The sequence below is a fragment of the Triticum urartu genome, chromosome 3 (assembly GCF_003073215.2).
Source record: "Triticum urartu cultivar G1812 chromosome 3, Tu2.1, whole genome shotgun sequence".
Taxonomy (NCBI): Eukaryota; Viridiplantae; Streptophyta; class Magnoliopsida; order Poales; family Poaceae; genus Triticum; species Triticum urartu.
In genome coordinates, this window is record NC_053024.1 from 333,421,016 (window position 1) to 333,436,633 (window position 15,618).

A 15,618-nucleotide genomic window follows, 5' to 3' on the forward strand; every position below is an offset into this window, starting at 1 on the left:
AGATCGAGTCTTGTGGGGAAAAGTGCACAAACCTCTGCAGAGTGTATAAACTAATCATGGTTAGCCATGTCCCCGGTTATGGACATCTTGAGTATCTAGTACCTGGATTATCATGTGAATCTCAGCATGTTACTATAAAATTTAATTTGATGGGTTTGTTTAATGATGTTACTTAATTGGGATTGAGAATGCTGTCAACCATTCTCAATGTTCAACAACCACCATAATAGTTAAATAAATTTATTCCTTTGCAGTAGGGAAAAATTGGCTTTACGCAAAACTGTAACCATAGAGCTTACCACCAGCCAAATATGCATATAGTATAGCTGTTTCATTCCATTATTCTCTATGTGTTACATTGCCAGCATATTCCATGTGCTGACCCGTTTTCGGGCTGCAACGTTAATGTTGCAGACTTTTCAGACGACGATTAAGGAGTTTTAGGTCATGGTTATATACTCAGTGATGCCGTTGGAGTTGATGGACTCACTTATCTTCCAAGCCTTCCGTTGTTATCATTATTAGATGGCCTTAAGCCACATTTATTATAATAAGATCTCTATTGAGACACTCGATGTATTAAGTGTGTGATTTCTACTCTATTATAAATCCTTGAAGTACTGTGTGGTGTCATTACTGATCCAGGGATGACACCGGAGCACAGAGATTGGGCCGTTTGAGGTCTGGTCGCTACACCAATTGAAAGAATCAAGAAGAGGTGTTTAGAGGGGGTGATTAGACCCTCAACAAGCAAAAGTAGCAGTTTTTAAATTCTTAAAGTTGAGGTGGAGTTTTTGCACAAGTTTAAGCATTCACAATACATTTCAAGCAAGCATGGCAAGAGTATATAAGCAGCGGAAAGTAAAGCATGTAAGTTGCAAGAAAGTAAAGGGATGGGATTGGAGTGTGCAAACGCAATTGGAGATACGGTGATTTTTGGCGTGGTTCCGATAGGTGGTGCTATTGTACGTCCACGTTGGTGGAGACTTCAACCAATGAAGGGTAACGGTTGCGCGAGTCCACGGAGGGCTCCACCCACGAAGTGTCCACGAGGAAGCAACCTTGTCTATCCCACCATGGCCATCGCCCACGAAGGACTTGCCTCACTTGGGTAGATCTTCACGAGGTAGGCGATCTCCTTGCCCTTACAAACTCCTTCGTTCAACTCTACAATCTTTTCGGAGGCTCCCAAGTGACACCTAACCAATCTAGGAGACACCACTCTCCAAAAGGTAATAGATGGTGTGATGATGATGAACTCCTTGCTCTTGTGCTTCAAATGATAGTCTCCCCAACACTCAACTCTCTCACACAGATTTGACTATGGTGGAAAGATGATTCGAGTGGAAAGCAACTTGGGGAAGGCTAGAGATCATGATTCTTGTGGTTGGATTGGAATGTCTTGGTCTCAACACATGAGTAGGTGGTTCTCTCTCAGAAAATGAGTAGTGGAAGTGTAGGCACGTTCTAATGGCTCTCTCTTGAATAAAGAAGGGGTGAAGGGGTATATATAGCCTCCACACAAAATATAACCATTACACACATTTGACCAAACTCGGTCAGACCGAATAGATGAACTTGGTCAGACCGATTTAGTTCAAAATGTGAACGTTAGGATTCTCGGTGGGACCGACATGATCAACTCAGTGGGACCGATGTACTAGGGTTAGGGCAAAACCTCATCTCGGTGTGACCGATGCATGAACTCGGTGGGACCGATTTCAGCAATGAGCAAACCAGGGAGTTGGTCAGGCAAACTCGATGGGACCGATTGTTTATTTCGGCGAGAATGAAATAATTGCAACAGACAACACAGAGTTTGCAAGGCCGTCTCAGTGAGACCGAGATCCCAGTCGGTGAGACCAAATTGATTAGGATTTCGGGCAGTGGCTATGTCAAGTGAACTCGGTGGCGCCGGATAGATCAAATCGGTGGGGCCGAGTTTGACTTTAAGTTTAGCACATATTTGGATATGAGAAAGTGGTTGAGGTCTTTTGGATCATATCAGTAAGAATTTTGAGCAAGTAGACCATGAAGCAACACATCATCCCCTTTTAATAGTATTGGCTTTTCCTATGGACTCAATGTGATCTTGGATCACTAAAATAGAAATGAAGAGTCTTGAGCTTTTGCCAATATTTGTCCTTAGCATTTTGAAGGGGTTTCACATCCTCTTGTCCATGACATGTCATTGTTGAACTTTCTGAAATATACTAGATGAAAATATTAGTCAAATAAGAGATATGTTGACATTAACTACCAAAATCACCGAGGGAGCACTTGTGCTTTCAGCCACCTTTTTGTTATTGGGCCCCCTTATTGTATTTTCTTAGGTCTGTTGATATTTAAATAATTATAAAAGCTTCCTAATCATTATTAGATCATTTTAATATTAATTTAACATCACCGAAAATATTTTCCACCTATATATCAATTCCTGGTATTACGTGGTAACCCCCGAAACCCTTCCGGTAACCCAGAAATGCCTCTGGTTCCTTTCAAAACTATTTTGAATATTAATGAAACCATTTCATAAATATTTCCTTGTTAATCCCATCCTACTAACACTCAACAGATCATGATCCCCTTAAGCTTGTGACCATGTAGGTTCGGTAAAAAATAGACATGAACAAAACCCCTTTCGTTTAATGACCGATAGTGGAATCATCGACATCCATATCGATCCCTATGAATACACGAATGACATCCGAGTGAACCTTTTGTTATCATGTGATATTCCCTTTGCTTCCGATACCTAACAAAACCCGAGGTGAGATGTATCGGTATCCTCTTGAGTCATTCTCATGCTCACTATACCAGTCTCCTCATTACTGGTTTGTTCTTCTTTCTCGTTGACATGTTCCGGCATCCCCGTGACCTAGTCACCTGTATCTGGTCAGACGATGATGCATGTCATCACATCGAGAGGGCTCCAAGAATATTTCTCCATCGTCGGAGGAGCAAATTCTACTCTTGAGCTATCTAGCCCCTTGTCAAACTTTTTGATAAATCTATAAGTCGTCGTTATGATCACCGTGTTACAGATGACGTTTGAGCAACCCCAAAGTTCATCGTACGGTGAGAAGCGACTACGATATTCTCGTGGTGCAAGAAACTAAGCATACGTTAACTCTCCGTGTTATAATGATTGACTTGTGACGATAGTATCTCAAAGTATAACAATCAAGTTGGGTCAATTTAATATGATCGTTCTTCTAATGTCATAATCTCAATGTTACTTTGAAACTATTGTTGCACTTAACTATATCTCAAGATCCAAAAATATGATCAGAAACAACACTTGAGCTAGTTTTAGAGACAAGACTAGGAATCAGGTTTTACTGTTTATCATTCTACACTTGCATATGAATTTTCCACTGAATCGCACCTTCCAAGATCATGGCAATTATAGCATAGAATATAAAATATTAATTAAATATAATAATGAAATATTATTACCTCTAAGGGCATATTTCCAACAACAATATCCCAGCACAAAACAAAAATCCTTCCAAGGATCCTTGAAGAGCTGATACCTGGTCATCCAGGTAAGTGTGCATGCATCATCAATGCCGAAGTCAACTTTGGCCAAAAACTGAGCAACCAGAGACGGATCAAGGTCACGCTGAAACTGCATAAGCTTCATCAAGTCAAACTCTTCACATAGGACACGAGCCTCAGCAAAGTAATCTTGAAGGCCTGGCCTCCTCATGTGCTCAACGTCAGTGGAGAACTGCTTGGCAAACCTGTTCTTGTGTGTGCCATAGATCTCAGAGAAGATCCTCTCCTGAATCTCCGACCAAAACTCAGGATTAGTCCAACTAGCAGCACGAGGAGTGAGATAAGGGTTGACACGGCGAAAATAGAAGCCGCCTTCAAGGAGATCGGCGAGGCGACGGATAAAGTTTACAGCAAGGACGAGGACGACGTCGCCAGCTCCGGGTCAGTCGTGCCCCGCCGCGACGACGACGAAGCATGCACGTCCGCGGGCACCGCCGGCAGCGAGAAAGAGTAGAGTATGGGAGGCCGTCGGTGCATGGGTCCCACGAAGGCCACCACTGCTCCCCCTCCCGTTGAAGCTAAGCTTGGCATGCTCATCATCATCAGCTGATTAGCCACTTGCCGGCTTCGCGGAGGTGGATAGCTTCAATTCCCCAGGCTCATGGCCGGCCCGTGAGCTGCCGAACATGGGGAACGGGCGCAGGCAATCATTAGACTAGTTATTATAAGGTTTAGTCGACAATGTAATGCATGTGTCCGGTTTAGATCAAAATCATCTTGTTTGATGTAAAAAAAATTATCCAAGTTTCAATGAAATTCGTCTGGTTTGTTTAAATTTACATCAAATTTGTTTATTTTTATTAAATTTCGTTTGAAATGTCTTCGGGCATTTATTGCTACAGTTGGATGGCCGGCTCCCGCATTAGTGCCTGTGGACTGATCCCACCGGTTCGTGGACGGATGCGGTGTCTGATTTCGAGGTTGGCGTCGGAGTCGGAGATGCCCTCAAGTTCCAAGTGTTTGAGGGACATCCATAGTTGAATGGTAGTGAGTTAGTCTTTGAAGGGACATCCATAGTTGAATGGTAGTGAGTTGGCTCGGTGGTATTCTTCATGTAGAAGGCATGAATTTACACCATTTTTGAGGAAAAAATCTCGGTGATTTGTACGGGCTATCACTGCCACAAGTCGTTGAAGGATAGCTAGCACCGGCGTGTGTTGCATACCTACCATGCCAGCCGCTTCGCCAAGCAGCGATCTGTCGGTCGATGTGTTTGTGTCATTCGTTTTGTTCAAGATTTTGTTTATTTTAAATGGAGGAGGACCCCCGCTTCTGCATCTGGACGATGCATACAGCTATTTTATTAATTATTCACATAAGACCTTATAAAGTCATACAACAGTAAAACTGAAGCCATCGTCTAAGCAACAAAAGTGTCGCTACTCCTATCCAATTGAGGAAGGGATGCTGATAATCTGGGCCTAGTATCAAACAGATCTCGTAGTCAAACCTAAAATCTAAGACCTGAGGTCCCAACCAGGACGCCTGCCGGTATGCGGCACCTACCGGTCTGGCGCACTCCTCAACCAGAACGCCTACCGAGTATGAGGCCGCCGCAGCCACCTGCCACCAATCCATCATCAGTGTTGTACTGTTGCATCTACCTTGCCTGGCCTAGCTGTCGACGACGCCACCACGACGCCAGACAACGTCACCATCCTGCGTGAGTCCATCTCCGCACATAGGATACCGAGTCTCCATTGCGCCACGCCGCCGAGATCTGCCGGCACGCTCTTCCTCTTGTCCCAACACCCCTCCCCCCCTCCCCGCCAGCACTTGCTCCAAAACTATGCCCCCAGGAGGGAGAACGACACCGAAAGCGTCGTCATCGTCCGATCCGGTAGACCCAGATTTAGGGTTTTCCCCGGAACATCCGGATCAGGTTGACGTGCCCTGCAACGACGATGCCTCAAGAAGGGAACGACGTTCAAGACGCCGCCGTCGTCCGCCAAGACCGCAGTCAGGCGCGATTTTCACCGGAAGCCACGTCGTCCCGATCTTTCTCGGCTGGCTGGAACCGAATGGAGCCTCGCCACGAAGACGTACGCCGTCGTCGGTACTCCGGCAGAGATCTGTCATCTCCTCACCGGTCCCTCCACGCGCCTTCGGTCGGCGCACGGCCACCTCGCCACTACTAGGGAAAACCCTAGCAGTAGCGCTGGTTTTGTGCTCACTAGTAGCGCGGGTAGGCGCGCTACTAATAAGGCACTACAACTATTGCTTAGCAGTAACGTGTGCCCGCACGCGCTACTGCTAGGACAAATAGCTGCAGCGTTTGTTCACTCACATGCTACTGCTAATGTAACTACTGGCGGCGTGTTTTCTCTCCGTCGCTACTAGTATTCTTTTTTTATTTTTTATTTTTAGTGTATTTATGCGCCATCGTACAAATATTGGTACAATACCAGTTATGAGGTTTACATCATTATGTCCATAACAGTGTGTCAAATGAAGGTGGATTAGGTTCAAGTGGAGGCAATATGTGGTGCATGTCAAAAGTATACTACTAATCCAAACTTGATCAGTTTGGACTAGTAGTACTTTCGATGTGTACCACATGTTGTCTCCACTTGAATCTAATGCGCCAGCACAAGCTATTTAATCATCATCATAGTCATTACCACCAACAGTATTTATTTAATCACCACTAACACTAGCTAATAATAATCATCATAGTCATTACCACCAACACTAGCTATTTTATCATCATAGTAATAGTGTAGCACATCATCATCCTCAAACTCATTTCTAGCTAGCTAATCACTCCTGCTGCTCTATCTTAGGTAAAATAACATAAAACATGTGTAGCTCTCCTCCTTGATCAAGTTGGAGCATGCAGATGAACCTGTCTCCTAATCGTGGGTAGCACATCTGTTTGCTGCCCCTAGTACTTCTTTGCGCTTCTCCATCACACATTTGGTCCAGTCTTGCACTATTAAGCATCCGTCGCTAATCTTGAATGCACTAAAGTAATCTGTAGGATATCTTGGTCGTAAGCTAATAATACTCATGGTACCTTTAGTCTCGATTCCATAAGGCACAACATTCATCGGAAGTCCCTGTTGAAGAACATCGTATGGTAACATACTTAGCAATGAAGTTTAGCTTCAAAAATAATGTATGGAAAAGATGCACTGAGGACAAATAGTAAAAATCTTACCATCCTTCCTAAATAGATGTGACTGTAGTTCATTACGAACACTATTGATCGCACGTTTTCAGTACTAACATTTTTAAATGCAGGAAGAAAATTTATCTCGACAGTATCAAGATCCTCAAGCCATGAAACATAATGACTTAGCTCCTCGCAGTTTAGTTCAGCCTCGGGACAGTAGTAGGTCATGTCTACCAAGCGCTGGACATGTTTGATTGCATCGAAATAAGCTAACAATACAAATTAGTTGTCAACTATTTTTGAATAAACAATATCAAAGACATAAATATGGTTGAGAAACTTACATAATGGTATAACTGGAGGCATCTGCACATCGACCCAGATGTCGGTATTACCTTCAATATCATCTTCCGGACGAATATCAAAGATGATAACCATATCAGGCTCAAATGCATAAGTCTTGCGTAGTGCTCGCCATGTTTTGCATCCAAAATATGTGTAGTCGTCTGAATTGTATAATTTTTCGTGGAAAATATAACCATGCTCGGTCTTCAAGTAAACTTTCTTTTCCTTCATAGTACGACTGAAACCTATCTTATCCAATACAAAAACTCTTGCATGGCAGGGGATACGCTAGTAGAATAGTAAAAAAAAGACTTGTCATGCTTAATGTCATGCTTAAATTATAAGTTGAAGCAAATGAAGCAAATGTCATGCTTAATTATGAAAAAAGACTTGTCGTTGTGACTTACTGTATCCACTTCGAAGTTCTCGTCCAGCTTGATGCTGAAGCGCCTATCATCATCTAGGAAGATTCCGTCGCACATGCCGCGCTCGTCTTTGCAGTATTTGCAAATACCGAAATCCTTTTCGTCGTCAGACATTTCCTATGTTCATAGTTAAAACAATAAATGAAAATCGATCGAAGACAACTACCAAGATACTCAACACACAAATCCAGGGCACTCGATATTTCCTACATCTTCTGGCACAAGTCATGCCAAACTTCACGGAAAAATCCAGCATGAACTTTGCTAAAATAGGACATATCGAGCGCCTGAAATTTGCCGGAACGGAAATGAATCAACACTCCGGCAAAACATAGGCCACTCGGAGGTGTAACCTACAAACATGACCGGCCACTTGGGCAAGCACATATCCTATTTGAGCAACACAAGATATACATTTCAAAATATCTTATAGGACTCAAATTAGCATGCATTCAATAAGCAAAAGTAAATCATCCCATGCATCCATACATCGTCGGATATTATCACTAATACATCCTGAATAGTGTCATACATATAACATCACTAATACAACTAAAACCCTAGCACACGACGGGTATCGGCGCGGGCGATGGACACCCACAGAGAAGGAACCATCACGGGATCATAGCTCCAGTGAGATCCCTGGAGAACCTGCCAGGTATTGGAGAACCTGTGCTCCAACGCAAACAAGTAGCGACGGACGTGCGCGTCCTCCTCACTGACACGGTGACGCACCACCTCCGCGGGGTCCTCGAGCCTCTGGACCGTCATTGGCCCACGCGACCACCACCAAAGAAGGTTCGGGTCAACGACAGGCTGACTCCTCACCAACCTGCGCCCCCGGTAGGTAGCGCCTCCCAGTACCACCCCGGCGGAGCCCAGTCCCGGACATGGCCCATCTGGTCAAGCAGGTGTCGTCCTCCGCCGACTCGACGACGAGGATGCGGGATAGGCATCGTCCACGTCGATGCGGGAAAAATTGCTTTAACTAAAAAATAGCAACAAGTTCTTATTAACTAGTTCTATTAATTCAACTAGTTCTTATTAAAAATAAACTTACTATAAATAAAAATAAACTAGTACCTAATTAGTACCTAGTTTTTACTAACTAATTAGTACCTAGGAACTACTACCCTAATTATCATCTAATTTGATGAAGCTAGGGGTGGAAAGTGGTAGTGGATATTCCAATTATCCAACTATAAAGTGAAATAAGTGGTCAAATTTTACTCGTTTTATGATTCATCTTAGAAATTTGATTCGTTTTCACCCTTACATGAACCCTAACTCATTTGAGCCGCATCCGCATCCGACTCGTTTCCACCCTTACATGAACCCTAACTAATTTGATGCAACAAAAATATAAAGAAACCCTAGGCAGAGGTAGGGGAGAGGGAGGAGCAGGCGTGCTCACCTCGGGTGCCTGCGACGAGGGAGGGGCAGGCGGCGTCGAGGTCGGGCTCGGGGCTCGGGCGCGCGGCGGATGGCGGCGTCAAGGTCGGGGGCGGGGGCAGCGTTGAATCTGGGGTCGGGGGCAGCGGAGAGGGTGTGCGGAGAGCGCGCGGGGGCCGACGGGCGACAACGGCGGCAAGAGTGGAGAGCTGGATTTGGGGGAAGTGGCCGTGGGGAAGGACGAACCCTGTGGTTAAGTCAGAAGTAGCAGTAGCGCGTTCCAGAAAGCGCGCTACCGCTACGTTAGCTACAGCGCGTTCTGGGATACACGCTACTGCTACTTCTTTCTCTTTTTCCCCTTTTTTCATTTAGTTTTCTTCACATTTTATTTTTTTTCTTTTCACCTTATTCTATTTCTTTCATTTTCAATTACCTTTCTATGTGCTTTCCATTTAATTTTATATCCTTTAGCAGTAGCGAGTTTAGATTAAAACGCGCTGCTACAAAGAAAGTAGCGGTAGCGCGGTTCGATATGGGTCGCTACTACTATGTGTAGCCTATCGGCTAAGCCGTGGGAATTTTAGTAGTAACGTGTTTAAAACAAGATGCGCTACTGCTAAAACTTTATCTACAGCGCGGTTTGCATAGGCGCGCTATTGCTACTTAGCACTTCTTTGACCCGCGCTACTGCTAAAGTTCTGTGGTTTTTCCCTAATAGTGGCAGCAGATCCGGTCGGGACGTTGGATCCGCAGCCACCGCCGTTCGCCGTCACCAACTCCGCACAGATCAGCCAGCCCTGCCGAATGGGGCGTTGCCAGTGCCGCCGCTCCGCCAGCCATAGAACTGCGGCCACCGCTGCATGGCATAGGGTCGCTGCCCTAGCCGCCGCCCACAAGAGGTGCCGTCCCTACCGTCTCAGATGGGATCCCACAGCCTCCGCCCTCCCAGGTGCCATCGGCACCAGGCCCACCACCACTACGGCCCACGCCGGCAACAGGAGAAGGCACGAGGGGTGGCCTGCAGCGCTAGGGTTGAGGGGCCCTGGGCAACACGAGGAAGGCTTATTTTATGGTTGTTCGTATCACAGCTTGTGTATTGGTCTTGTCAACAGACACTAACGCTCAACGTATCACGGCTTCCTGGTTTGGTCACCTTTCACCAGTTTTCCGCAAAGAAAGTATTACTCCTTGATCTGAGCAACTCTCTTGATTTGCATATGAGTACTTGCACTACTTCTTCAACGCTACTTTGGAAGGAAAACATGTACAAGAGGGTCCAAACGATATTGTTGCTTCAGATAACAGGATGGGTTTAATTATCCCAGCCTTGAAACAACACTGGCTCCTTGTTACTTGACCGACCACTCCAAGCTCTGACAGGTCGACTTTGTTTTGGTAGCATCGTGCGGCAGGGCAAAAAGGCTTTCTTGTTTGTGGGCTACTCGTGCTGTATGCTTGCAAATGAGCAGGATCCCACCAGACAAGAAAAATGGATTTATGCACCAAGACTCAATGGTAGCAGCATCATTGATCCATTGCTGGCAAACACAAATAAAAATATGCCTTCATGTAAACATAACAATCCCAAGAGCAACATTAAGAAATCTACGGCACAGGCCATGAAAAGACCAAACAGGTTAGCACCCAGCTCTACAAAGACATCAGATCTTCAACATTCTTGGAGAGGGGAGCATGGTAGATTCAGTTGATGCTGGCTACAACGTCGCTGCCATCAGGTCCTCTTGAAACTGTCTCCATGGACAAATACGGAGCCCTCACTCTGCAGTGTGCCAAGAGCAACACGGAGCTGCGTAAAACAAAATCCAGGAATGTATTAGCATGTATATATGTCAGGCCACCAAATCAGGCGAGTAGAAAGGAAACTTGACTTGTCACTTACATCATGCTGATGAACTTCCATGGAGCTCTGTTTCCTCACTTCTTCCAGCAACTGTGCGGTGATCAGGAACAACACTTGGATCAGGACTAGGGGCAAATAGCTATGGTATCAGGGCACACAACATGAACTGAAAGGTAAGGCTTCTTTACCTCAGCCATACGCATCGAGGGCCCTCCAAGCTGCATTTTCTCCATGACAAGGTCTCGGATAGCCGCAACAAGATTGTCACGTCTCTGCCTTTCACTTGCGGATACCCCAGTCATGATTAGATCCATATCAATCGTCCCTTTTGTGATCAAAAGATATATATATATCAGGACTGCAAATTAGTGAAATAAGAACAGATGTATGACCAGGTAAAGCAGGTCTAACTGACCTGTTGCATGATCGGTTGCAGATTGCTGCATGGCGACTTCAAGAAGCCTGAAGGCTTCTGTTACATCTAGCACTCCAACCTACCCATCCACAAGGTCAAAAATTTCAGCCTCCCAAGACAAAACATAATGAAGATAGTATGAAGCTGAACATCAGTAAACAAACACAAACAACAACAGAGGCTTTCAAGCCCCGAACAAGCTGATCATTAGTAAGTATACAAAGTCAGTAAATAATTTATTACCACTTCCGAAAAACGCATTCGCGCCAGTGCTTCACTAAGACGAATCAAGCTCTCAATTTGCCTAGCTGTTGCTGTGATGACCTGCCCAGCAATTGGAAAATCAGCAATGGCTTATTATAATTAAAAATCATATGAGCAAGGCAATACAACTAGACTACCTTCTTTCTGCTACCAGGATTGTTCCCCCTTTGCCTCATTGCAACATAGCCACGGGTCAATTCTTCTGCAGCTTCATCAGATAACTTTGGCTGAATGTACTTCCTTGCATAGCTGATGTACGCAACTAACGTGGGCAAATCCAAGACCTGGTGCTCAACTACCTGCACAGCAGCATGAATAACTAATAAGGAACTGGATGATCCTAGGACAGTGTTATAATTTGTTAAATTCTTGTACTTCTATCAATCTTTGTCAAACGGAGCAGTTTGGTGAAAGCTTCGCATATAAAATCTGGGACTTACTTCTGGATTCTCAAAATGCAATGAAACAATATGCTTAGCCAGGCGTCTATCAGTTTGTTCGTCTGCCTTGTCCAAGATCAGGTAAATCAGGTCAAACCTGCATAAGAAATACATGACTACGGTTACAGTACTTCTAATTATTTGTCCATGTTACAGTACTTAAAGTTCTAATTGTTTGTCCACTTTACATTGCATGAAGCCATACAACTTACCTTGACAGCAGTGTTGGAGGAAGGTGGATATTGTCGATCACAGAAAGCCTTGGATTGTAACGTGATTCAGATGGATTTGCACAGGCTAGGACAGATGTCCTAGCATTCAAAGATGCAATAATTCCAGCCTTTGCAATGGATACAGTCTGCTGCTCCATCACCTGCATATTTAAGAAACATATTTCGGTAAACATATATTCAATGCAAATTTGGAGAGGACAGTTCAGCGAAAGGGCAAACCTCATGCAGCATGCTTCGGGCATTATCAGACATCTTATCAAACTCATCAATACAGCAAACACCTTTGTCACTCAAAACAAGTGCTCCACTCTCAAGAACCTAAGATGCACCATGCTGGTTATTAAAGATGCAAGTACATAAGATTTATTATGAAATGAAAGGAATCATGGTCAACTTACAGTTTCACCAGTTTCAGGGTCCTTAGCAACATAAGCAGTAAGGCCAACTGCCGAACTGCCTCTTCCACTTGTGTAAATACCACGAGGAGACAGTTTATGCATGTACTGGAGAAGCTGGGATTTGCTCGTTCCAGGATCACCAACAAGCAAAATATTGATGTCACCTCTGAAGTTAGCTCCAGAAGGAAGCCTCAAAGCATTGCCACCAAAAAGCTAAGCAGTACATAGTATTTAACTATTAGCTTGCGAGATAAACTTCTGAAGGAAAAGATAACATTGCATGAACATACCTGGCAAAGCAGGCCCCTCTTAACATCATCCAGTTCCCATATGTTTGGAGCCAGTGATCTAGTCAATCTATCATAGATGTCAGGCAACTTTGAAAGCTCTTTTAATTTATCTATCTGCGATCAGAAAAGAAGAGAGTATTAATAAGATTTCCATAAAGTCCAATCCAAAATATAAAAGGACATTGGGACAGACCTTATCTGTGACATGGCCATCTTCAGAAGACTTGCTAGCATTGGTGTTATCAGTATCCATAGAGTCCTCAATATGAAGCCTGGACTTGTCTGTCTTCTTTATGTGAAGGCAATCAATGTATGTCTGATCAAAGAAGGAAATTATTGACAATATGTCAGCACAATTTAAAGCGTTTTCAGAAGAGAAAATCATATATAACAAATAGGATAACACTCAAATCTCATATCATCTACCTTGAATATTGACTTCACTGTCCTCTGACTTGGCCCGATCCTGATACTCATGGCCCTATATATCCCAGTGATCTATCAAAGGTGCAAAGGCAAAATTAACACTTCCCAACAAACCCACAAGCAAAGATATTATTCAATGCAAACAAAGTTATACTCCTAACCTCAACCCTATCTCCAGGCTTTCCAGCATCAACAAGCTTATCATGCATCAAAACACTGACTGTATGAGGAGTGCCACCTTCTGGTATCTCATCTGGTGTTTCCTGCAACTTTATGATTTGCTTGTCCGCAAATCTAGTTATGAACAATATATTCCATCAAATAGTCAGGATACTGAATCAGTAAAGCATGGTAACAAGACAAAAGAGACTGAATGGAGAATATAGCTACCTGCATCGGTTATGCACTAGAGTCATAGAATTTGACGCTTTACATTGTTCTTTCTGACATATGTGTGGCTCAGTTACTCTCCCTAAAAAGGTAGAATATTGAACATTAGTTTCATGATATAAGAACATAAATAGATGAAACATCAATCACCATATGATTTGATTTGTAACTAGTACTTTCCCTAACTCTGAAAAGGTTAGGGCAGGGACATGAGGAGCTATTTTACCAAGTATTTCAAGAGAAAATGGAAATTAGCTGACAGTTAAATTGGAGTCTGATCAACAACAGATTAAGACAAGGGACAATCATAATCATGACAGGTAGTACATACTTTGTATGTACACAACAATATGTCAGCGTCTGATGAACAGTAATCGAAATCACAAGAAAAAATTGAACACAAATCAGGATTGTGTGAAACAACTGTCATACCTCTGTCAACCATGACAGGTTCTGAGTAGAAGCCACAAACAAGGCAGCGGAACACAGCCTCCTTGAGCTCTGGTATGACTGAGCTGCATCGAATTATCATACCCTTGATTGACACCATCTTCTCAATATCTGCAACGAAAACAAATAGCACATCCGGTTAAACAATGGGCGGGCACATAATGTTGGAACATCAACGGTCTGGGCACTAGGCACAGGTAATCACCTGACGGATTCAGATTCCTCAAGCAAATGGATGACTTGAGGTTGTAGATCCTGGTCTGAATGTGCTTCTCAAACAGCGGCTCCATACGCGCCACCAGGTCCATAAGGACGATGTCGAAGATGGCAAGCACTTCGAGCGGGTAGCGTACCATCTTGCCGTATAGGTCGGGATCGTGGTCGAAGACGTCGTGTGCGTCCACATCGAGCGACTCGCCACCCTCGAGCTCGAAGATGCGGTGGATGGCGCGCATGTACTTGCCCTCGTCCATGACAGGGTCAACGCGGCCGGCGTCGCGGGGGTCCCGGAAGTGGCGCAGAAACCGCAGAATGGCAGCGTTCACGTCCTGCACGCTGATATTGGTGCCCCAGACAAAGACCGGGGTGGCATCGGCGCCGACGCCGCCGCCGTCGGTCTCGGGCGTGTCCTCCTCCCCGGCTTCGGAGGACAGCGGGACGTCGTCGGTGGACATGGGAGTGGACGGAGTTGGCGGAAACCGTCCGGTCCAGTTTTGGCGCTGCCGGGCTGCGCCAGCACCGGACGGAGTGCGGCGGCCCGGTGGCGGCGGCGTCTCGAACCCGCCGAGGGAGGGAGACGAGGTGGGGCCGCGGCGGAGGCGGCCGCCGGCGCGGCGAGCGGACTGGGGAGGGGATGAGTTGGTGGCCGGGAGCGGGCTCGACGGGCGGACATCCGGCGACGACGCAGCTGCAAAGTCAGCAAATACGATAAGATTTTCGCCGCGCGCATCGTTAGGTCAGTGGAGAAATAACGCGATCTTGAGAAGAGAGCTGGCGATTGGATCTTACAGTAGGGAGAGTTGCTGTTTCCGCCGCCGTTGGACGCCATGGCTTGCGCGCAGAGAGAGGCGAGAGAGGGAGAGAGACGAGGGTTGGGGTGGAGATGAGCGGGAGGGGGAGGGGCAGGGGGCTGGGGTAAATGGCGGGAGGCGGCGGCGGGAAGAGGGGAATGGCGGGAACAGATGCGGCGTTTCCCGCCAAGTGATGGGGTGGCAGTTTATGGGCTGCCCCTGTGTTACAAAATGGGGAATGTCAACTGGACCGACGATAAAGGCGAGCTCCACATTGGGCTGGCCCATCGCGCCGCTGACAACAGGCCTCAGGCCATATTCTTGTTTTTTTAAGTTTTTTGTTTTGTTTTACTTTATTTATATTTTCATGTATTCTATATTAAAAAATACTTTACAGAAAGTATTTCAACAAATGCTAATCAAGCATTTAAAATATGTTTAATGTGAATAGAAAAATTGTTTCTCATGTATACAAAAAATATACAACGTGAAATGAGAGAGAAAAAATATAGACCATATCTTTAAAAGATGTTAATCCAATAATTTTTAAAAAATATTGAGCAAGTGTTCAAAAATACTAAACTTGTATTTGAAAAATGTTAA

The 15,618-nt window shown here is 44.9% G+C and overlaps 1 protein-coding gene across 1 annotated transcript; it reads right to left on the reverse strand.

Annotated features, from left to right (window-relative positions):
• Positions 1-10,347: 10,347 nt before the first annotated feature.
• LOC125543944 (DNA replication licensing factor MCM4) lies at positions 10,348-15,173 on the reverse strand. The gene is made up of 18 exons (XM_048707454.1): positions 15,014-15,173; positions 14,211-14,912; positions 13,988-14,116; positions 13,556-13,637; positions 13,327-13,459; positions 13,166-13,237; positions 12,933-13,055; positions 12,740-12,853; positions 12,450-12,662; positions 12,271-12,369; positions 12,031-12,191; positions 11,819-11,915; positions 11,516-11,677; positions 11,358-11,438; positions 11,115-11,193; positions 10,888-11,024; positions 10,739-10,789; positions 10,348-10,645 (listed from the first exon to the last, which is right to left on the reverse strand). Exons 1-18 carry the CDS (start codon positions 15,051-15,053, stop codon positions 10,571-10,573), a joined length of 2,550 nt encoding a protein of 849 aa, XP_048563411.1. The 5' UTR covers positions 15,054-15,173; the 3' UTR covers positions 10,348-10,570.
• Positions 15,174-15,618: the final 445 nt, after the last annotated feature.